Source organism: Mastomys coucha, unplaced genomic scaffold, assembly GCF_008632895.1.
Source record: "Mastomys coucha isolate ucsf_1 unplaced genomic scaffold, UCSF_Mcou_1 pScaffold20, whole genome shotgun sequence".
Lineage (NCBI taxonomy): Eukaryota > Metazoa > Chordata > Mammalia > Rodentia > Muridae > Mastomys > Mastomys coucha.
In genome coordinates, this window is record NW_022196903.1 from 60,069,433 (window position 1) to 60,093,569 (window position 24,137).

Consider the following 24,137-nt stretch of genomic DNA (forward strand, 5'->3'; position numbering starts at 1 on the left):
CCCCCAGCGAGCTAAGTCTCTGGTTTCGGATTTGAGTTCTTTCAAGAACGCAGCAGGGCCACCACAGTATGTCAAATATATCTTCCAGTTCCAGTGTTTCAACCTTCGATCCCAGCTGGAATGAGGCCCAAATTGGGCATGGGGGAGCTAGTGGGCCACTGGGGGCCCTCCCTGAGGCATCTTAGCCTATTCCTACTTCCTGCGTTCTCTGTCTCTTGATAGCAGGATTTAGTTTTTTTTTTTTTTCTTTCTCCCAGCAGTGTACTCAGGGACTGAAGAAAACAAGGTTCCTTCATTTCTAAGAGCTTCTGGGGACCAGGAAAATAAGTGAGCTCAGATTATGAGAGTTCATTTGATAGACACTAGGACATATGGGGATATAACTAGTTCTGAATGTTGAGTGTTCATACACTTCTAGTTTTTTGTCAAAATGACACAAGCTATATTCACCTGGGAAGAGGAAACTTCTATTGAAAAATTATTCCTATCATATTGGCCTGTAGGCATGGCTGTAGGGTGTATTTCTTTATTAATTATTGATGTAGAGTGGCCTAGTCCACAATGGACAGTTCCATTCCCCAGGCAGGTTGTCCCAGGTTGTATAAGAAAGCCAACTGAACAAACCCTGGGAAGTAAGCTAATAAACAGTATTTCTCCATGGCTCTGCCTCATTTCCTCCCTTCAGATTTTGCCTTGAGTTCCATGATGTAACCCATAAGTAAAATAAATCTGGTTCTCCTGTAAGTTGGTTTTGTTCAGTGTTTATCATCCTAAAGGAGATGCATAGAGCCAACCAGTCCCCTTGATAGGAAAAGCTAGGTTGAACATGTGACCTTGGAGAGCATCTTAAGTGTGTAGATAGGTAGACCTAAAACTCTCCCAGACCGAAAACTTCCTATTCAGAGAGATTTCTCGGGGTTGATAAATCTTTAAAAACTAATTGTTAGACACTTAACTCTTTATACAGGTTGGGTATTTAGGATGTTGCAACACTTTGATATTATAGATAGACAAATGCAGAAGCAATTTGCCAAACATCAAATGGGAGTACAGTCAACAAAAATGAGAGTAGACACAAGCACAATGAGTAACAGTTAAGAGCTCCATGGCATGTAAGCTTGTGAAAGCTAATGGTTGGGGAATGCTTACTTTTGAGAAGAATACAGTCTTGTAGAACATTATAAATCTCCAGATAGTCACCCAGAGCCTTAGGCCAACCATAAACATTATCATAGCACTACGGTTGAGGCCCAGGGAAGTGAATTCCCAAGATATAAATAGTTGGGGGGATTCCTTCAAGGAGGGACTGTGCACATGTAACTAAGTCATCAACAAAAAAATGAGTGTAATAAAGAGAAACAAATATGAGAGTCAGAATGTAAAAGTGGGCCTATTAATAAGAGGGAAATGATGTTGTCTCTGCATTAGAACCATACTCACTCAATTTGTAAAATAAATTTTATTATTATTAAATAAATAAATTTTATTATTCTTCATTTATGTATAGGTACGTTTATCTGAGTGTGAGCTTGTGCTATGTGTGTGCAAGTGCCTGTGGAGGCCAAAGGTATTAATTAGATCCTCTAGATCTGGAGATAAGGGTGGGTGTGAGCTGCCTACCATGTGTATGAGGGACTCAGTTCAGGTCTTCTAGAAGAGCAGTATGTGACCTTAATTGTTGAATAATCTCTACAGGCCCTTGGTCTGTGCTCTTTATCTCTTTCCCACTACCATGCAAGAGATGATAAGGCAGTAAGTGAATCTACAGGTTAGGAAAACAGATCCACCAGGCTCTAGAAATTAATACCATGGCAGGTTCTGACAGAGTTTTTGAAAGGGGAAAATACCACGGGGAAAATTATAGGAATTATGATGAGATAAAAAATTAGTGCAGCGTAGCTATTTGGTTTGTTTGGTTTACAAGTTCAGTTCCTGGTTGGTTGACTTTTGTCTGTGATCTGTGATCAGGCAAAATGTGGTAAGAAACCTACAGAAGCAAAAGAAGGGACTGGAAGGGTCGAGCGATAAGGTGATCCCTTTGAGGACATACTCACAACTTTCTACGACTAGCTAGCTTTCGTCTCTCAAAGGATCCACCTTCTCTCAGTAGCATAACATGTTGGAGACTGTCTTCAACACATTGGCCTTGGGGAGATATTCAACGTCCTCATTGTATCATTTGGCAAAAAAGAGAGTTAAGAGTGTGATTTTCAGACCATGGTCACAGATGCAGAGAATGAGACTATAGGTCTTAGAAATGGTATGAATTATCCACAGAGGGATTTTCCTCACTTCTTCAACAAATGCATGTTACCCCTATAGCTACATTTCTCTTTGTATTGTAATATGGCCAGACACTTCGGATTGTGAAATGTTGTCATTGCTTTTATTAAAAGTCTAGTAAATATCAAACCCTGCTTTTATTACAGGGCCTTCCAATAAACTTGTATCCCTCAAAGATATAGTTTAATATAATGTTATCATGTTTTAAAATTAAAGATTATCTACTGCTATGCAAGCCATCACAACATGACTGATGTGCCAGAAAGCGGTTTCAATTAGTTTTCATGGATGTTGATCAGATAAGCACCAAGATTTATGGTTGTGTCTGAGACTTCCATCAGGTGAGTCCTCAAGTGTTTAGAGAAACTCACCATGAGAGGGCTGGTTCTGATGTAGTCTCTTCTACTGACCGTGTTGTGTCCTTTTGTTTCTTTATTCCTGTTATATCATGGGTTGTAGTTTATATAGATTGCTTCATTCTTCCTAATTATAAATAACTCTGTTTCTGGAGGTGTGGATGTTCTGAAACATGGTCTCATCAATTGTATCTAAACGCAGATTGAATCTTTGAGTTTTCTCTCTTTCATTGTTGGTGAATAGTGATCATCATTTCTGTTTTTCTCCAGGGAACTATAAAATATATATTTGATTTTTTTAGAATTACAAAATACACTTAAAAACAAAGACAGTTGAACTTGGTGGTGCATTCCTATATGCACTTGGGAAGCATGGACAGGAGAATTGTCACAAGTTCCAGCCTATCCTTGAATGTATAGCTTGTCTGTGTAACATTCGGTGAGCTAGGACTATACAATGAGACCTTTCTCAAATGTTGTGCTTATTATCATTGTTGTCAACATGACAGGATACTCAACAGCATAGAAAGGCACCTTTGCACATGTCTGCGAGAGTACATCCAGAGAGCTTTAACTGAGTTCTGTGGGAAGCCCATTCTGAATATGGGCAGGCACCATCTCACAGTCTGGGTCCACAGACTTAATAAAAATAAGACATGGAGCTGAGTGAGCACAGTCTCTGTCTCTCTGTCCCTCCCTCCCTCCCTCCCTTCCTCCGTCCGTCCGTCCGTCCGTCCGTCCGTCCGTCCGTCTCTCTCTCTCTCTCTCTCTCTCTCTCTCTCTCTCTCTCTCCCAGAGACTTCCCAGATGCTGGTGGATCAGACTGAAACTGCCAGAATAAGCCTTCCCTCCTTAAATTGCTTTGTTACATATTTTGTCACAGCAGCAGGGTTGCAGAGATAGTTGGGGAGCTCAAGTGAAGCCATAGAGAGTAGATCCTCTCTATTCCTGATGATGCTATGTGTAGGAACTTTTCAGTGGTTCCTGGGGTTTCTGCTTGTGTGGACTGCACGTGTGCATTGAAACAGCTGTTGTGCACCCTCTTTCCTCCTTCCCTCCTCCTTTGCTTTTCTCACTGTGCATTTCAACTTCAGTGTATAACGCATTGTCAAACTAATGAGGGCTTCACTCTGTGCTTTGCACTTCATTGAATTCTACTCTTCAGTAGAACTTAAATTCCTTGCTCTTACTTCATTTTGTGCAGGAGGAAGTTTCAGTACATTTATTTTGTGTATTCTATTTATCTTCAGCAACCAAACTAGGAACTGTCTCAGGGAAGCTCCACAGCTATGGGGGAAAACCCACTCTGGACAATTGTCCTGCAACAGCCAGCTTTGCAGCCCCAGGACTGGCTTTCGTAAGATTTGACCAAGGCTCAGGAAGGCATTTTGTCCCAATTTTATTCCAAGAGTGAACATTCTCTGGGACTTTCTTAGGTTCTGCAATGTTCCTCCTGTGTGTCTGCTGCTGGCTGAAGGGCCTCCAGCGTAGTAGTTACCATTTCAGCTCCTCCTGCCTCCTGATTGTTACCATTTACTTTAAAAGGTCTGCTGCTGGTTGCCTTTATTCCTCTCCTCTGCCTTTAGTAATTTCCGTAGGATAAGCAAGGCCAAAGAGATGAGGTACCCAGGATCACTCAGTCAGTCCCCGAAATTTCCTGTGTCTAGTGTCTTTGGTATTTCTGGTTCAGCTCTTTGGTAATTATTTCTGAAACAAATATGTTTATGTTCCCTCTAGCTTGTGTCAGAATTTGAAACTTTTCTTCTCTAATTTTATATATAATATTAATCAAAACAAAATCCTTAAGACATACATATTTATTCATATGATGTTATTCATCTTCATAGTTTGTATAGTTGTATCTTATATGCCAGGTGATTTGAATACCTTTCAACATCCAGATCAATTAGAAATAAAGAAAAATTAATCATAACTTCATAGGCACATGGGCCTCAGTTATTTCATTACAGTACTTATTTGTTTGCTTGTTTGTATTTTGAGACAGTCTCTTATATATAGCCTAGGCTGGCATTGAATTTGCATTGTATCTGAGCCTAACTTTGAATCCCTGATCATTCATTTTCATCCTCAGGTGCTAATAACTATATTGCCAATATCACATACTAAATTAATATATCTTAAAGTGATACAGAAACTAATCATGTCTTAGCATTTTTCAACTTTATTTCAGGAAGGAGAAAATATTTTCTACTTGGCAGTTGATGATATAGAAACAGATACAGAGCTTTTGATTGGCTACTTGGACAGTGATGTGGAAGCAGAGGAGGAGGAGCAACAAGCTCTGACCCTGACCAAAGAAGGCAAAGTTGACCACTCTAAGGGACAGTTGGCAGCTGGAAGTAAAGGTACTGCATCTTCGTTTGGTGATCTGAAGGAAGAGACATTGAAGAGGAAGGTAGCTTGAATTATTTGAATTATACTTGTGTGTTATGATATGGTATTGTTAAAAGAGTTTTTGTCAAAACTATTCTTCTCTGAATACCAGGAAAAGATTGTTTGGGGTAAGTAACAGATGTGTCCTGTCCTGTAGGATGGCCAAGGTAAGGGGAGCAGCTCTGGTTCTTGTTGTCACTGTGGTAACGTACAGTGAAGGTCTGTCTCCTCTTGCACTGGTTCTGAGAGTGGCCAGGAAGAAGGTCGCTCAGGCTCTGAGAATTTCATCCCATGTACATGTGAGGAAACCAGATCTGTAGGATGGCCTTCTGAAATCTTCTGAGAGTCTGTACATTCTTGAAATCTATTTCTAGTCTGGTCACAGAAGCTGGTAGGATTGTGAATTTGTCCTATTCCGGGGTTCAAAAACTTCAGATGATACCTGAAGTCTATGAGATAGATTTTCATTGTCAACTGGTGTGAAATAATCATTTATTATTATTGTGTTTTAGTCCTGCAGAAAACTTGAGGGAAAGTGCTGTGTTGTAGCACCTTGTATCTGTGTACATTTGGCCAAAAGGAATACTTTTAAACAGTCAGAAATTTCTTGTTCACAGTTCTGTCTGCAGTTCACATTCAGCTGAGGGACCAGCCCATTTGGTGTCTGACTTCCTTACTTGCAGAGTTAAACATACAAGACACAAACGTGACCCCAGCAAAAGAAGCAAAGATGTCAGTCACATGTTTACGAGTGTAGTGTTTGATTATACAAGTGGGCACCTTAAATATGTAAATGACTTGGAGTTAGAAGAGGAGAAAAGAGCCACATGGGAGAGTGAGCCTAAGGTTTGATGGCAGACATTGCACTTCACAGACTGTACACATGTGGCTTTGGTATGCACCAGCTGCATCTTCAGGGTGCCATTATTAGTTGTTTTAATTTTTTCATATTTTATATATTTTAACTCTAAAGATATGTAACTTTAATGGCCCCCCTGAAGAACATGGGTAGAGAGCTCTGCCAGTCATGTGGAATAGGGGTGCCTCACCTACACCATCTGCACAGACAGCACTGTGTTCATACTGTGCTTTATTTCAAATCAGGATGAGATCTCCCTTTGGCAATTCACCATAGTTTATGTCTGTTGGATTCTTCTCCTTGTAAGGCTCAAAGTAAACTAACGATGATCCATTTTTCCAGGAAAAGATTTGATTTGCAGTTCAGCATTTATTGTCATTTCTGATCTGAAACATTACCATTAAAAGGGAAACTGCAGATTGAATTTGATTTTGCAATATTTCTGTGAAACATGATAAAATGATTTTTAAAATAGTTTTTCTGATAACATTTTTTGTTTCTGTTTAATGTGGACAATGCTAATGTTTGTTAGAGAAGATTAAAAAAAAAAAAGGACTGTAGTAGACACAAGTAGTTTGATTTTGAAAGGGCGCCAAAGCTAGTTCCTTGTTTGTGAACTCTGGTGTTGTACATTGCACAGGTCACCTTGGCTGTGAAGAGGACTTTGCCTGTCCACAGTGTGAATCGAGCTTTCCCAGTGAGGAAGTCCTTACTGAGCACCTTCAGAGCTTGCACCAGAAGCCCACAGGGGAGAAAGAGTTCAAATGCGAGAAGTGCGGGAAGAAATTCCCTGTGAGGCAGGCCTTGCAGAGACAGTGCGTATGCTCGGGATGGTTCAGCTTATGTCTGAACAGTCAGATTATTTACTGTGTTTGATATGTATATCTGTGTTTGTGAGCATGCAACAATGCATGTGTGGGAAAGTGGAGGTTAGCCTACTTTGCTATGAGCTCATCTTTTCTGAGTGTATTGTGCTGAGTTTTGAATGCTTTGATCATGAGGTTTACAGGTCACCATCATTTCTGCTAAGCCCTTCTCGGTGTGTTTCATATTTGCCATTAGATATCATGCTTAATGGTTTAATAATCTGAAATTTACACTTTATAATTTAGCCAGTGCTTGAGGTTATTCAGCAAATTTCACTTATTTGCTCTACAATTTGTTTAAAACTGTTTAACTGATAAAGAGTTCAGTGTAGCAGTAATGGAAGGATGGGAAGCACCATCTATTGCACAGTGAGTTGGAAAAATAGTTCGTAAATGAATGGATCAGTGTGTAGCAGTGAGGTGAATTACATGAGTTTGTCCATTACCTTAACCTAGTCACTTGTGTCTACAATATAAGGTTAGCTTTCATTTTAACATTTTGTAAGACCAGAGTTACCAAAAATGAGAGAATGTACAGAGACCCTAAGCTTCCACATTATCAGACTGTTACCTTACATGAGCATAACATCTTCCAGGCTTAATGTCTTAATGTTTCCGTCTTGTTGTGTTTAATTCCAAAGTATGCCATTTCATTTCTACCTATCTATCTATCTATCTATCTATCTATCTATCTATCTATCTATCTATCGAGTATCTGTCATCTATAGATATGACGTTTCTATATATTATATGCATCAGGTTTTGCTTATGAGATTTGAAAATAATTTTATTTACAAGTAACAAATCTTTCAAAAATTTATATCTTTAGGATGACATAAACCTTTAGAGATTTGATTAACTTCTTCAAATAAAGCCAAGTGACAGTTATCATACTTTTTACCAAGTTAATCTTTTACTTGAGTCAGCTTTTATATATACTTATTGCACTGTCAGATTTTGAGCTGTATCTTAGAGCTAATAGGCTACTATTAAAAATGTAGAAGACCATGGCAGTGTAGCAGGAGGATGGATGCATATCCTGGCACTCTGGCTTCTTCCCCCGCCCTCCTCCTTTTTCTTTTTTGTGTAGCCAGAAGCAGCCTGAAGAATTCTTCATCAAGTGTTCAGTGTTCTCTTTGCAATTCTCTATTCAGTTCAGCACTGAGGTTTAGTGTCTGGTTATGAAATGGCTTTTACAAGTCTGCAGGTCATTTTTGTGTGCTTAATTCATACTTGGAATAAGTCAGGTTGCACTAAGCAACCTGAAGGATTTAGTTACATCTTTCTTACCAACATAATAATGCATGTGATGACCTCCAGACTCCTGCAGGAAGTATGTCCTGTGAGGCATAGGTTGCAGAAGCCTTCTGTGATGTTTGAGTGTATAGGCATGTCTTCATCATTTCTTCTGCCCCCTTGCTACTTGTCTTATAGTTTTGAGCAGCACAAGAAGGCTTGCCGAGGGGATGCCAGGTTTGTGTGCAAAGCCGACAGCTGTGGGAAGAGGCTGAAAAGCAAGGATGCCCTGAAAAGGCACCAGGAAAATGTCCACACTGGTGAGGAGGCATTGCACAGTCCTTCCTAATTGGGCCCCCGTCCCCAGACCATGGAATCTGATTCTAATTCTCTTTTGTGAGGAGGGGGCTGGCTTCCATTGTGTGCCACACAGATGCACATCTCACTTGTTTGTGTGTTTCACCAAACACTAATTGTCCAGGTTGATTTCAGCAGCATTTATCATTTTCCCTGTGTCTGAAATTAATCATTAATCATTAAGGCTCACACGTAGCTATTCTTGTCACTTGGGTATATTCTTCAATCATTTCACTGTTTTAGTCTATAAACTTGATTTTTCACACACTGTTGAAATAGATCATTAGTAGGTATATTTTGAAGCTATGAAGTGATGTACTTCTGCCTTCATATTTTTACAAGAATGTTCGGTGCCTTAAGTGATTGCATTTCTTCTGTTCTGGAGAAGATTCTTAACTCTTTTATGCCATGGAGCTGAAAATATTTGAAATTAGAGCAGATGATTTCCTTAGCTTCTTGTAATCCCTAGCTAAACAATAAAACAAATAAAACATTTGCTTGTTACTTAGGATTTTGTCCTTAATACTTTCTTGCCCATCAGTGAATATATTCTGGGTTGTGGTACCTTTTGCACTGTGGGCCTTTTCTTTTCTTTGCTGTCTGTTGGGTAAGAGAGTTTGAGACCTAAGGAAACCGTCATGTCCTTCTGCGCCTATCTTTTCTCATGCATTTGCCTTTACCCTCTGCTTCTGGAAAGTAAATAGAAGTGTGCCTTTGCATAGGCAGAAAACTCTGTTCTTCCTTCTTGGTTCATTCTCACCATCAGGTGAAAAGAGTGACTGGTGCCTTGCATCAGGACCTTTCTTGTCTGAAAATAACTGATTTCAATAATAAGGTGACAGAGGTTACCATGAGCGTGACTGCAGGCCTCACTTCCTCACTGCCTGAACCTGCACACCATGAGCCATGAACAACGCTCTGGTGGCAGAAGGTAAAGTTTTTAAGCTAACCTTCAGGGGATGCCAATCATCAAGACTTCCCAGCATTGTTTTGTGGCTTTCTTTGTAAAGAACATATGGCTGGTATATGGAAAATGACTTCCCCTGCTGAATTTAAAATATACTGGTGCCTTTCATAGGATAGCAGAAGCAGGCATAACTTTTTGATAGATTTGCTTTCGTAGATTTTTTTTTTTTTTAAATGCTGGTTTGGCTAAAATGCTGTTCTTAATTTTCTCCATCTTTGTCTGCAACGTATTTTAACCAAACTTTTATGTCAGTTTTAAAGTCATCTTTGCTGAACTAAGTAAAAAGCCAGATGGATGCTACAACTCTGGAAACTTTTCCGTCCTCATCACTAGGCATATGGTCTTCCTGCTGTGCTTATAGTGTAATTTTTGAGACTTCTTGTAATTGGCGTTGGGTTGCTTACTGTTGCAGCTTTGGGGGGCATTCGTGGTGATTTTGCAGGAAACAAATCATACATGAAGAGTTTGTTTCATCAGCATCCCATGTTGCAGGTTGTGATAAGATGTGAACGCTGCTGTATTTCAGCGAAGGTCTCTGTGCACACCTCTCAGTTGCTTTGGCACATCGTATCATTTTCTAATCTTTAGGCTCTCTTATGCTTCTTTTTTTCCCCTTAAGTAGGGATGATGGGGAGAGCACTTCCTATTAGAACCAGGAGAGCTGCACTAAGGTGTGGCTGAGGACTCTCTTTATAAAACACAAAGGTGCTTAAAGAGGTAGGAAACCAAGTTACCTCTGTACTGATTGATGAGAAGCATGTCCTTTTAGGTGATATGACTGGTAAAGGAAGGGAAGCTGAATATTTAAATGTGAATCAGACATTTTCTGTAGCTATAATAGCATATGATGAGGTTTGTAGGTAAGTGAAGTTGTATGGCTTTCTTGTCCATTGCTTGCTTCTGTAACTGTTAGTGTAATTTTTTTTTTTTTTTGCTGTTGTTTGATTTGTTTTTCTGGTACTGATGATTTAACCCAGGGCCCTACCCTATCACTGAACTTTATCACAATACTCCCAACTCTCCTGAAAGTTAAACACTATGGATACCTGAATATAGGAAGCCAAAATTCTATGGATTCCGTGGATGCTAAGAAAAAGGTTGTGTTTATGAAAAATAACACTTTCTGCATCCTATATTTCTATATTACTCTGTATAAATCTAGTTTTCCAATTGTAAGATGAAAGAATGTGAGGAAGAGATGGTAGAGATGGGAGGTTGGTACTGAAGCAGACTTGCGAGTGAAATGAATGGTTGGAGATGTCAACTTCTTTCTCCCTTCTCACCTCCTTATGGGAAAACCAGGGTCTGGTCTCAATATAAGCTGTGGTAGGACATAGAGAACTATGCCAATCTCAAATATGTGGAGTTGGAAAAGATGGAAGGTTGTTTTTCTTGGTGGTCTTTCTGCAATATATGTACAGACTGATGAACATGTCCATGCAATGGATAATGTCCATTTTGTTCTGTGAAGAAGTTTCTTTTTTGAATCCCTAGTGTCACCACCAGACATATTTTCGTGGCTCTGTTGTCTGTAGATTGCTTGAAACAATTAAATGTACCTGCTGTTACTGTGACTCTCTTGGTATCTTGAAAACCAGGATGAAAATCCCTACCTTTCCTCTCCTAAATGTTTGTTTCCCTTTTATAAACATAGTTCTGAATCCTGATCACACAGCACTGTGCTATCTGTCTGCTGTCAGGGTTTCCTGTTGTTGAGGTTAGAGTGAGGATGGGTATGGGTTTCACCTACTTTGGGTGAAGTGATGAGCACAGGGTGCTACATTATATTAAATATTTACTTTGGGAGCTTTCATATAATTTTTTAAATTATAAATTATCATTTTGAGACTTATGTTGGCACAGATAATACAGTTATGACACTGCATTTTGAAATTACCTTGATTCTCTAATTACTGTGAAGTTTGAAATATGATACGAGCTTCCGTCATCACTGTAAAAGATGATAAAATTTAGTTCTGGTTTGGTTTTCTAACAATGTAGATTGCCAGTGTAATATATTATTGTGGTTGATTTTACATTATACTGTATATTAACACGAATAAGGTATGGGCTCAGATTCTACAGGAATTTAGTTCTGAAGGAATAGTCTGAATTGCGATAACCAGAAATCATTTGATGAAAGGTAAAGGAAACGAGACAATCAATTTATGAGTTAACATGTTCATTCTTTTCCCTATGAAAAAGGATGTTTGATTTATTTTAATTTTGTTTTGACTTTTTGTGGAAACTGTCTCTCTAAAGACTATTTTAGCAGATGGAATAGTGAAAGTTTATTTGATATGTGTATAAACTGATGAGCTGGGGACTTTCAAGTTAGAAAATAAAGATTTGAATATAACCACGTAGAATTCTCAATCATGACAATGAAATCACATAGAAGGGATCCTGGGTCAACCTCAGTTAATCTGTGATGGTCTTTCATCCCTGTCCTAGGTGATCCTAAGAGAAAGCTCATGTGCTCGGTGTGCAATAGAAGGTGCACCTCAGTGTCAAGCCTGCAGGAGCACAGGAAGGTGGGTGAGAGCCTGTCTGTGGGCTGGAAGGCCTTCCTTCATGATCTGCCACAATCACTTGGTGGATGTTATTCTAAGACAGAGCTTAGCTACCTGGGGGCGATATGTTCAGAAACAGTGTACTGAGGAGTGAGCTAAGAGTAGTTTGAGTTGTGTTGTTCATCATTAGCTAGCAGATTCTTTAAAGCTAGGCATCAAGTCTAGCGATTCCCACAGAGCACCCACCACGTTTTCAAGATTCTTTTCAGTTGGTGTTTGCTCCAGAAACATAAATCAGTGATTTTAAGACATACATTTTTGTGTGTAGAGCTGTCTTTTTTTTGTTAAAATGAGTACATGTTGTAGTTCAGTTTGGTACAGAATGAGAGCTAGAAGATGATTTTTAGAAGACTAAAGCTAATGTGACAGTAATGCGACCCATTGGCACTGAGATGTTGCAGTGTTCCTCTTGGCTTTATTCTATTCTTGACAGTAAAGTGTTAAGGCATGTATATCAATAGCTTTATGTGTCCCAGTGTCATTAGAAAAATAAATTATTATGTTAATAGAAAATGTGTTTAACACTTTGCAGTAAGTATAAAAATTACTGTTATATTTGTATGTAAGTCTAATGTGAAAATTAAGCATCAAGTCTAGCAATTAGTAAATAGTTGATAGAGTATATAGTGGAATGAAAATCAAGTTTAGATTTTTTTAATGCTGTGATAGAGTCCACAATATTTCTCAGTTTTACATGTTAGATATTTAGCATATCTGAGAACATGAAAAAACTTTCAGTGACTTGGTATGTACAAGAGATATTGCTGATGAGTGTAAAACATTTATTTTTCTTGTGATTTGTAAAATGCTTTTTATGTACTTGTATGCATATAGACTTATTACATACTAATTTGGCAGGAATTAAAGTTCATACCACTTTTTATCTATTAGTTCCAAGTTTATGGATTTAAATTATGACATATGAAATAGTTACTATCATACTGACATATGTGAAGCTGTCTCCTGGATGTAGAGCAATTTTTATCATCTTTGGGAGAAATAATGAATTGCAAATAAAGGCTGTTCTTTTTCTTTCAGTAGTTCTCCATGTAACATTGGGTTGGGTTTCTCTTCTCTGAACAGAGATATTAAATTGATTAGAATTCTCTGTTCATTCTCTTAGTTTTTGCAGTTTCCAGCTGGTGACTTTATGGGGCTGTTTGAAGATGTACTATGCTTCTCGGATTTGGGTGTCCTTCTTGGACAGGGGCCAGGATATGCTGCTCAGTAGCCTTCAGACTTTAGTATGTGTGTTGAAATTGCAGAACACCAGGCTAGCTACTTCTCTTCTAGCTCCACGCTTTAAATTGTGTATGTATGTGTGTGTACATGTGTATTCACATGAGTGCAGGCACACATGTGGAGACCAGAAGACTGTCTCCATTGTTGGTCTGAAAGAGACTCTTGTTCTTTGACGCATACACAAGACTGGCCCATGAGCTTCTGAGTCATCTCTTTTCTCTGCTTTTGTGCCATCATAGGAACTCTAGGGTTGCAGACAGACTTTTATGTGGATTCCAGGAAATTGAACTTAGAACTTCAAGCTTGCACAGAACATGCTTTATCCACTGAGTGTCTCAAGGTCCTGTAGCTTCTTTTTTTTCTCCCTTATAAGTGTTAGGACTTGGAGAATAGAAACTCAGTGTGAGGCAAAAATGTTAAATCTGTTGAAGTTTGTATTTCTGAACAACACCCTCATTTGAATGCCTATGACTTATTTCCTGGATCTATCTAATCTTAGATTATGAAGTTTAAGATGTTTGAACAGAGGATTTTAGCATACTTAGTCATGAAGCCTTTTTCTGAATAATACCTTATTTTCCATTTATTTCCTAATATAGACACTTTCTCCATAAAAAATTATTTTGATAGGAAAAAAAAAGGTGTAACTGTTGGGGAATGCAGAAGGTACAGTTGTGCCTTCAAGTTGTGAACACGTGCAGAATGTAAACAAATTCTTAGTGCAAATAGACTTGATTCTATTCTAGAGCAACCTTTCGAAGCCATTCTCAATACAAAAGATTATAGGAACTCCAAAACTGTCAATCATTTTACTTGGTCCGCTCTAATGTCTAACAGAGTTTAGTTGCAGTATTTCATGTTGACAGCAGATGGTGCTTTATGACAATTCTAAATTACAGCATAGTATAGTCTTTTATATTACAGTATAATACTTTGTGTTGTAATAAGGTAATTATGATTTTTATCTAAAGTTGTTTCATTTCGGACTTTTAAAGTAGTAAATTATCACCTGAAAACAAGCATGGAAAATTGTAAATTTAACAAAACGTTTTCTTAACACTGGGCATGATTAAATAGTATTGCCTATCATTTGTCAGTTAAGTTTTGTTAAAAGTTTTAAAAATACCCATAGCCCTAAGTTTCCACTATAAATAAGAGAGTTAATTGCAAAAAGCTTTTGTGTGCTGTAAATGCTGTCATTTATGTATTTCATCAATTCAACCTTTAAAAAAGTCTCATGTTTCAAAAATACTGAATAAATAAGAGTCTTATAATATTTTAACAATTATTTTATCCATAGGTTAATTTTTAACATTTTCTATATCAATAAAATTTGGATATTACAAATAAAGTCTTCATTTCTATATGACAACAAAGATTTGTCATTTCCACTTCCTTGTTATCATTATAAAATGATATATTACATATTTTTCCATGCAGTGTTGAAGACTACAAATCTGCACTTACTAGCTTTAAATAAACATTGCATGTCCTTTCCTTATTTGTTAAACTTGGACATTTAGCTGAAGTCCCCATAGGTATTGGCGGGGAGAGACTGCATGTCCTTCCTAAATGCCCCCTGGGACTTGTGTTCCTAGTTCTCCCACCCATAGCTGCCCAAGCTCTACAGTGAGATCCATCCCTGTTCAAAAGTGGACATTGCTGATTTTCTGCATTGATAAACCCCAGAGGATTGACATCTGCCGATGACTGCCTGCTTTAAGCCTTTCCAGGTTCTCACAGTGAGTTCTGACTCACTAAAGAGTAAAGTCATTAGAGGAAGGCTTTCAAGCTTTGCTCTACCTTGACATGGCATGGAGTAAGGCCAGCTGGCAGGCCTTGATCTGTTGGCCTTGCTTCCTCCATCTTTTCTCCATCTTTTCACTCTTCTTGCCATGGCCACATGGATCCCAAGCCAGCCTCACCCTCCACTCATGCACTGTATCAGTCATGCTGATCTTTCCCTCTGTGGCATCTAGTAATTCAGTAATGGAGAAAGTCTTGGCTCTCTGAGGAAGGATTTGCTTGCCTAAGGTTAATTATTGTTCCTTGAACAGAACTAGTTTTGAATCTTAGTCCAACAGTTTGATGCCATTGTTAACTGGCTGGCTAGCATTTTTCAAGGCAGGCTTCATGCCATCTTCCTCTTAGAGCTGAATATTTCCCACAGCATGATAAACTGAGATTCTATTTCCCCATACCAACTATTTTATGGTTTGAGATAGAAAGAACTAATATAGTACCTGATTATAACATTTATATTAACTTGTGTGTTAAAGCTGTACTCTGAATACATTATTTTCAAAATATATTTTATTTATCTATATTTAAACTATTCAACATGCCATGAGATATACATGTGTTAGAATAGTTACAATAGTGAACCGATTTCACATTCACATCTCATATATTCATCCAACCCCTACCCCATGTCAGAGATCCTGTAATCTGTTCAGTTAACCAAGATTTCCTGACCACACCATTGTTAATGTACCACTATTGGCCATATCGCTTATGTTTAAGGTTAGATTTTCAGACTCAGTCATTCTATGTATAGGCTACTTTATATAGGTCATCATTTTTATTGTGGTCCTCCTGTCCTGTGAAGCCTGGTTGTATACTTAGTGCTTTCAGATCAGAGTTGTACTGACCTTGCTCTGCAGTTGATAGTTTACATTTGAAGTGTTAGTGCCTACAGTAAAAGGGAAATTATATCTCGGTTATATATCCCACACTAAATTTTATGTATAGCACGTTAATATGCTAGTTGTGAACTTTTTTTTTACATTTTGTATATTTACTTTGTAAAATATACAAAATTAGGCAGATATACTGCATGCTTTCTTGTGAGTATTTTCTGATGATACATTAGCTAGATATTATGTCATGGCATTTTCAGTGCACATGAAGGAAACTTAGCCCAACACTAGCAACTGTCCACATGTTTATATTTTTGCTTCAGTTGTGTATAATTCATTAGGTTTTAACACTTAGTTTAACTGTCAATTTAATCTTTTTCAGATTCATGAGATATTCGATTGTCAAGAATGTATGAAAAAATTTATTTCTGCTAATCAGCTGAAACGTCACATGATTACCCATTCAGGTGAATTGCATACTTCTTATATATATTGAAATCATTGCAAAAGAATGATTTCATGTTGCTCAAGAAATTGAGTAGTAATCAGAAGCCCTTAGTATAAGTTCTAGCATAGTCATATGGTTTCTAAGTTCTTAATTTTCTAGAACTGAGTTTGTTTATAAAGCAAAGGTTGTTTGGCTGAAGCATAGGAAAAGCCTTTAAAATCACCATCTAATTTGGGACCTTGGTTATTTTATTCTTGACCTGATACCCTGGCACCTGATTAATAAGTTCATTTACATAAGATACTAGCATAGTACCTGGCATTTAGTGGAGAGTCTACTCTTGTATTTATTATGTCTCTAGATACTTTTGTATTCTATGTATGATACTCATAAAATAAAGAAATATATTAATATTTTGGGGAAATTTCTTAAGGTATAAGTTCATTTAAACAATTTTGAGTAATAGGCTTTTTTTTCTTATGAGGACAGTAAAATGAACTGAAAAGAATTTTTATCTTAGTGAATCCTTTTAAGGAATTAGGAAGGCTATAGTTTGAGGAAACTGAAATGAATGTTTTGAACATCCATGTAGTTTGGAGGAAGTGTTAGTGACTTAAAGTCAATGATTGAAAGCTATTGGCTTTCAGGTGTGCTTTGTATAATTTGCATATTTGTTTGGCTTGGGTGTTAACTTCATATGTCTATTCCATAAATGTTGATGTTATAATCTTTCTAAATACTTCTCCCTGCTGAAGATGGAAAGCTCTGCCACATGGGGCCTGCCTGGTGCTCTCTGATTACTTCTATCATTGGCAGATCTCTTAGCATTAAAGACTTGATTGATATACACACAGTTATCTTTTCATATAGAAATAGAATTTGTGCTTTGAATTGAAACTTTTACTTCAAAGGTTTAACTGCCAAAATATATCTATAGAAAATAAGCACTTGCATGTTAATTTGTGAATGCTCACATGTCTAACACAGATGAACTATGGAAAGCATTTTTGTGCTTGTCTGACCTTGCTTTAATTAGTTTATGTATAACACAAAAGTACAGGAAAGGACACATCCCCTTGACCCTTGACTTTCATATATGTATGATACTACCTCTGCTCACTCTTCCCAGAAAAGCGGCCTTATAACTGTGAGATATGTAACAAGTCGTTCAAGAGGCTTGACCAAGTGGGTGCCCACAAAGTAATCCACAGTGAGGACAAACCCTATCAGTGCAAGCTCTGTGGAAAGGGGTTTGCTCACAGAAACGTTTACAAGAACCACAAGAAGGTAAGGATGCTGATTGGCATCTGTTATTTACTGTTTTCTGATAGGGATTTAGTTGGTCTCTTAACCAGATTTGGCACATCTGTGGCATGTGACACGAAGTGACCAGGATAGTCAGAGATGATCCTGCTTCTACTTTGTTAACACTCACTTAGACCATTTATCTCTGGCTTCTCTTCTTGTCTCCACTGTGAAAACTGCTCTCTCACACAAAATGTCCCTGTGTAAGTAAGTCAATTAAATAATTCTCAGCTTCTAAGGAGCTCTAAGGACCAGAGGCTGTAGCAGTTGCTGTTTGTATTTTCCTTTCTGTGTATTTCAATGCTTTGTTCACATCGCCATTTCTCCAGGTTTCTTGCGGTGCTAGGTCTGTCCTTTACTCCAAATGTGTTTTAAACCTTCTTCTGAATGTGTTTTAGACTTTGTGTTAGCTTCCTATGGCTTAATACAATCTGCTTACTCAGTGGAAAGGTTTATTTGGCTTGGTTAAAAGACTTAAGTCCATGGTTGGATTTGTTGTTTTTATACTCGAGGTAAAGCAGAGCCTCAGGGTGCAGAATGCACTGTGAGAATGCAGGTAAAACAAAGTCACTGCCCTCCCTGTGGCCAGGACGCCAAAGGAGATGGGGGCTCCAGGGTATTCTTTGTAGTATATCTTTCAGGAACCCTCATCCCCTAAAAGGCCCCACTACCTCCTAGTAAGCACTTTTCAGTGACATAGGATGTCTTCAACAAGCGAGTCTTTTGAGTAACTGTGTGTGTGCGCACGTGTGCACATGATATCATAGTGTGTGTGTAGAGGTCAGAGGTACTTGGTTCTCTCCGTTCACTGAGGTGCCTGGGTTTCAGTCCAGGTTGTCAGGCTTGTGTACCAAAGGCTTTTCTCTGCTGAGCTGCTGTGACAGTAGCTACCTGCTTTTCTTTAGATGCTCTTCAACTCTTTCTCTCCAGGTTATATAGTCTTAGTTCTTCTCTGGATTTTGTTTATGTTTTTCACATTGTACCTTTGCTTTAACTCTTCTTTTTAGAGCATATTAGCTTTAATCTTACCTTGTATATTTTATAAATAATTCATGTTCAAATTGAGGAAATGTGTTCTGACCATTCGACATCATAGGAAATTGTGTGAAAACTCACATGATGTCAGAAATGTTTGTTTATTGATTTCAGGAAAATATTTTACTATTTTGAAAGGGAATTGTTTATTTATCCTTATAATATTTGGTAGGTGTTGTAGTGACTTCATTATTAATGGGTACTCTCAGGAAACAGCTATCTCTTGTGAGAACATTAAAGATGATTTAGTTTCTGTCCAAAGACAGAAGAAAAAGAAATGATGAATATATCAAAAAATGAACAAGGCCAGCTGATAGCACCTACTATGCCTCTGCCTGATTTCTTACTTCTTACCTTCACTTTAAACTGAAGGAGTGCATCAGGACAGGGCTGTAGTCATTGTTGTTCCTTTGGAATTACATGACAGTAAAAAGTATCTGGCAAGTTTCCCGTTCAGTCTCTGGAACCCTCTTAATCCCTTCTTTGATGAAACTGATCTGCCCACATTTATGAGTTTTTCACAGTTTGGCTTGTGTTATACTCCATCTGGGAATTTGGCAGAGGATCATTGCTCTATCCCTCATCCTTTTCAGCAATAAATCATATGAAAGTAATAATGATGTCTTAAGGAGGACAGAAACGGTGATGGCTGTGATTTCCAAAGTGGAAAGCATGCTCAGTTTTTCTGCCCCCGACACATGCGTTTCTGCGCTGTGATCCTAATGTGTGTTAGTATAGTTATGTGAAAATGCCTAAAATATTCAAGAATCATATGAAAAACTAAGTCAACCTGTTGGTCTGTAATTACTCATTAATGATCAGTTAGGAAACTACAAAATAATGGAATGCCAGGAAAATCAGAAAATCATTCGGGGCCAGTCTGGTCTCCATTGTTTGCAAATCCAAGTGCTCTTTTAAATAAATAAGATATTTCTTTGGCTTTCTGCATTTGTTCATTTGTCCACTTACCTCATTTCGAATGGACTGTGGTGCCATAGAACTACATTGTTAACAGGTTCATCGTCAGTTCTGTAGGTCCGGTCACCATTGGGGTTTTCATTTCCTTATGCTCCCTGTACTCCTTTTTATCTGATCCAGACTTGTATTATAAGGTCTGGGTAAAATAAGAGTTATCTCTCTGGGTCCAGTTAGATTTGGGTTATTTGAATCATTATTGGTCAGGTGTACAGGAGACAGGAATTGTGAATTAATCATCTTTCTCTGTTTGTTCCCTGTCAAACTTACTGCAGTGCATACCTTTGGTGAAAGCGTATGGTGATCCCCTCCTTCTCTGTCAGATGCATTTCTGTCTGCTTGATGATAGAACTGAGTCCACAGCTGCTGTTAAAGCCCCAAGGAAGTCATTGCAAGCTTCTTGATGTCAAATATGTGCCTGCTCATTAAAGTCGCTAGTGTAATTTTTCCGGGGTGGAACTGTAGAATCTAGTGACAATCTACTCAGAACTTCTGGAACAATTCTGTTGGACTCCTACAGTCATGTTTTATTCATTTTTAGTCAAACTCGGAACAATGTGCAATTTCTTAGTTTTCATCCTATTTACAGGGAAATGAATAGAAGTAGAAGTCAAAGCTTAAGTTTAAGAGAGGCTTAATGAAATATAGACTTGTGCATGTAATCTGTTCATTTCATCTTACTGTTTATTATATTTATTTATTTACCTATTTGCATTGTGCACTGTGCACACCAGGGCATGCATATAGAGGTCAGGGGACAGCTTGTTATGGTTGGTCTTTTCCTTGTATCAAGTGGGTTCCAGAGATTGAATGTAGGCTGTCAGGCTTGGTAATGCCTGCCTTTATGCTAAGCCTTGTTGATGGTCTCTTACTGGCATTGATATAAGCCATGTCTTGAGTCATGGTCCAACCATTTGAAAGACACTGTAGTTCAAACTTTGTTGAGTTAAACGTTTACTAGATGTCAAAGGAAAGTACACCTCTAAAAGATTATAAATTCATTTATAAAACAAGGACAAAAGTAGTTAGTTTAACCATGATCAGCAAAAGTCTTAAAACTGTTAAGCAGGGATTGAAAGACAGCCACTCAGTAAATATACCACAGCTGCCTGTCTTTTGATCTAGGCAGCTTTTCTTCAGGCCTGCCCAGGATAGTCATGTGCCTCCATTTGTACAAAACCATCTCTAGTTCCTAGGATGATAGCGATTGCAGTTTGATGCTCACAGTTATGAGTGCCAGCTAGAATTTTAAATAATAGTGTCCATTGTGAGTGTCAGGCAGAATTTTAAATAATAGTTTACAGCAGGTGCTGAGCATCAGCTGGGCTCACTGTTCTTCAGTGGGTGGAGAAATAACAATGTGCAACTTGCTTTTCAATTAACTATTTTCATGATGGCGGCACATTTGCTAAAATTTGTATGTTAACAATGTATATTCTGATCTTTTAATTCTGCAAACATGGAAACGATTCCCACACTCAACTTAATCAACATGTTTGCCACCTGACATAACATATCCATCACCTAACATGGTTTTTTCTTTCTATTTCATGTAGCAAGAACATGTAAGATCTACTTTTATGATTTTATATATTCTCACTACCGAAACCAAAAAAAAAAAACCAATATATATGAGATGATAGTGTGCTCATAAACCACCCTATCCACATGTCAAATTATCATGCCATGTTATACACAAATAATTTTTATAGTCAATGATGGCCTTTTATTCTTGGACCTTAATTGAGAAACTCTTTTTCATATTTTCTCATTTGTGTGACTCAGTGTGTGACCTTACCTTTTCACAACTAAAAGAGAGAAATAATGGGGAAAAAAAGAGAGGAGGACATGGTTTGTTTTGTTGTAAAACAACACTTTTTCTTCTTTAGTAGATACCTCATGACAATAGATTCTGAAATCATTTATGAAAGTTTGGTGATACAGCATAGGTTGTATTTATCCTCACTCCCTGCCCCCCAAGATAAAAACGAAATACATAGACACACACACACACACACACACACACACAAGAGTCTCCAAGTTTTTTCCTAGGTGATAACCTTCTGGGTTCTTGCTAACTAATTATATACATAGTATATTTTTTTTTCTAAAAAATAGTTAATTACTATGGGTGAAGGCCTACAATCCTTATAATCCAAATAGATTTGTTGACAGGTTTAAAAACAATCTTATTCTTTATGTAAAATTTTTGATATACCCTTGGCCCCAGTTTGTAAAGCGTTTGTGTATAGAAAACTAAAGATGAGCAGTTAAGTGTCTTAGCTTGGCTGTTCAATGCTATGACATTCTAGATGGGTGTATCCCACATTGCCTACTCTTCTCTGAGTGAAGTTAGCTGTGAACTTGTAAGCATAGCTCTAGTTTCAATGTATTTCCTAAGGAGGAGGGGGAGAGGGAGGGGAAGGAAGAAGAAAAGGAGGAGGAAGAAGAGGAGGAGAAGGAGGAGGAAGAAGAGGAGGAAGAGGAGGAGAAAGAAGAGGAGGAAGAGAAGGAGGAAGAAAGAGAGGAGGAAGAGGAGGAAAGGGAGGAAGAGAAAGAGGAGGAAGAAGAGGAAGATGAGAAGGAGGAAGCCTTTTAAAGAAGTCAGTTATAGGCCTGGCTGTTCAAATTTAGTCCACAGACCTTGTAAACATCTAGGTAAAACATACTGTTATGGTTTCAGGTTTATCCTCTAGCTCACAAAGTTAGCCTGCCCTTATGAGAGGCTAGGGAATGTGTAACAGACTTCCTTTCTTCTCCTTCCTATTTCTCTACACTCATTCTGTCTTTAATTAGTTTTAATATTTTTCTTATTTTTATATTTTCTTTGTCTTTGAGAATTTACTATAATGTAGTTTTATCATATTTTTCCCCTTACCCAGATCCTCCTAAGTCCATTCTTGTTCCTCCCTACATTCAACTTTGTGTTCTTCATTTTCCTTAAACCATCAAGTAGGATTTATACTATACATATGTCCTTGGATGTGTGAGCTTTCGTTGGAGTGCTGCTGACTTACCAGGGGTCACACACTCTTGTCCTGCTATTAACTGCCAGTAACACCTTAATTAGGTGGGACTTCATGGTCACCTCCTCTCTCCGTGCTGTGATTTTGTCTGACATGAACTTGTGCAGATCTTGTACAAACTGTTACAACTGTGATTTTATATGTGCAGCTGCCCTGCTGGGTCTGGAAAACAATTTTCTTGTCATCATCATCTACTGCCTCTCACTCTTACAGTCTTTCCCTTGCTGCTGCAATGGTCTCTGAGCTTTGGAAGGAGAAAGTATGATATAGATTTAATAAATGTTCTTGTAAGGTATATGTCCCAAAGGTAAAATACCATCAGCAATAAGTACTATTATTAAGAGGCAATATAGACTATTGAAAGTCAATGTTATAAATTTTACCTGTAAATGGCCTTGATGAAAATTTTATTCTGCTACAGTTAAATTAATATTTGATCTATATGGCTAGAATTATACAAATTTGGTATTTTACTGGATATCATCCTACCCTCCTGAAGAATTTTTGAGAATTTTAATGGATAGTTTAGGTAGTACAGCACATGTCTTGTGTCTTTTCTACATCTGTAACAAAAAATTGGACTTGGTCCATAAAAATCTGTGTCTAAAAAGATAATTCATGATATTTATTCAGGGCGACTTCATCTATTACATTAGCAGATGTTGATGACATCACTGCCTTGGCAGCTAGAGGACAAATATTATATAACTCAAGGATCAATTATTAAATCTGTGAAAATATTAATGATATAATACTTTTTTAGAAGCTTAGAAGATATCATGAACACAAATTCTCTGTCTATAAGATGTAAACACTGTATACACTCATTTCTTACATGACTTTGTGTCTTCCTGTAAAGTAAGCACATGGATTACTGCTGGTATTTATAATTATAACAACACGCTGGGATCTTATTTGGTAAAAGTATTTACCTGCCTGGTTATGTCCTACTACTACAAGCCAATCTGTGATTATTTTTATCTGAGATACTGAAAAAAATTATTGATGGTTGAATACAGCCTCTTTGGAAGGTTAATGAAATTATCTGGTCAAATTTGAAAGGTCTTAAACAAAGTAGTTCTTGTAGTATAATAAAAGCAGTGTCTATTCACTGTATAAAGTTCAAATAACAAAGAAAGAGCCAAGAAAGCAAACATGCTGTCAGATTCTCCCACTTTCCTATGAGCCTCTCCTCGGCACAGTGTTTTTAGACCAACTTACCATTGTGTGTGAGTGAATGTATATAGCAAAATGGTATTCCACACACAATGGGACATTCTAAAAATTATGCCAGATTTTCTTTCTTAAATAAACTAAAGTAAACAAATAAATGTAAATGAAATTACAATCTCTAGCATGCTTTAATTATCCCATTTTATATCTTTTTTTGTAATTATTCAAGAGTTTTCTTCTCATTTCATTTTGTTCTTAAACCTTTCAGATATATTTTGTAAAGGAAATCAGTCAAGCCAGGGAGGGGTATGCACATTTGCAGTCTGAGGACAGTGTGCCAAAATGCCACCCAGAAAGTTTATTTTCCTGGACACAGTATGTTATCTTGCCTTCCTCTTCCTTC

At 37.7% G+C, this 24,137-nt stretch overlaps 1 protein-coding gene across 1 annotated transcript in view; it reads left to right on the plus strand.

Annotated features, from left to right (window-relative positions):
* Prdm5 (PR/SET domain 5) overlaps window positions 1-24,137 on the plus strand; it is a 184,962-nt gene that overhangs the window by 88,929 nt on the left and 71,896 nt on the right. Inside the window, exons 4-9 of the mRNA XM_031382082.1 lie at window positions 4,831-5,005; window positions 6,533-6,707; window positions 8,193-8,314; window positions 11,773-11,852; window positions 16,155-16,239; window positions 17,350-17,507. Of these exons, the coding sequence (XP_031237942.1) occupies window positions 4,831-5,005; window positions 6,533-6,707; window positions 8,193-8,314; window positions 11,773-11,852; window positions 16,155-16,239; window positions 17,350-17,507 (795 nt within the window). The remainder of the gene's footprint in view (window positions 1-4,830; window positions 5,006-6,532; window positions 6,708-8,192; window positions 8,315-11,772; window positions 11,853-16,154; window positions 16,240-17,349; window positions 17,508-24,137) is intronic.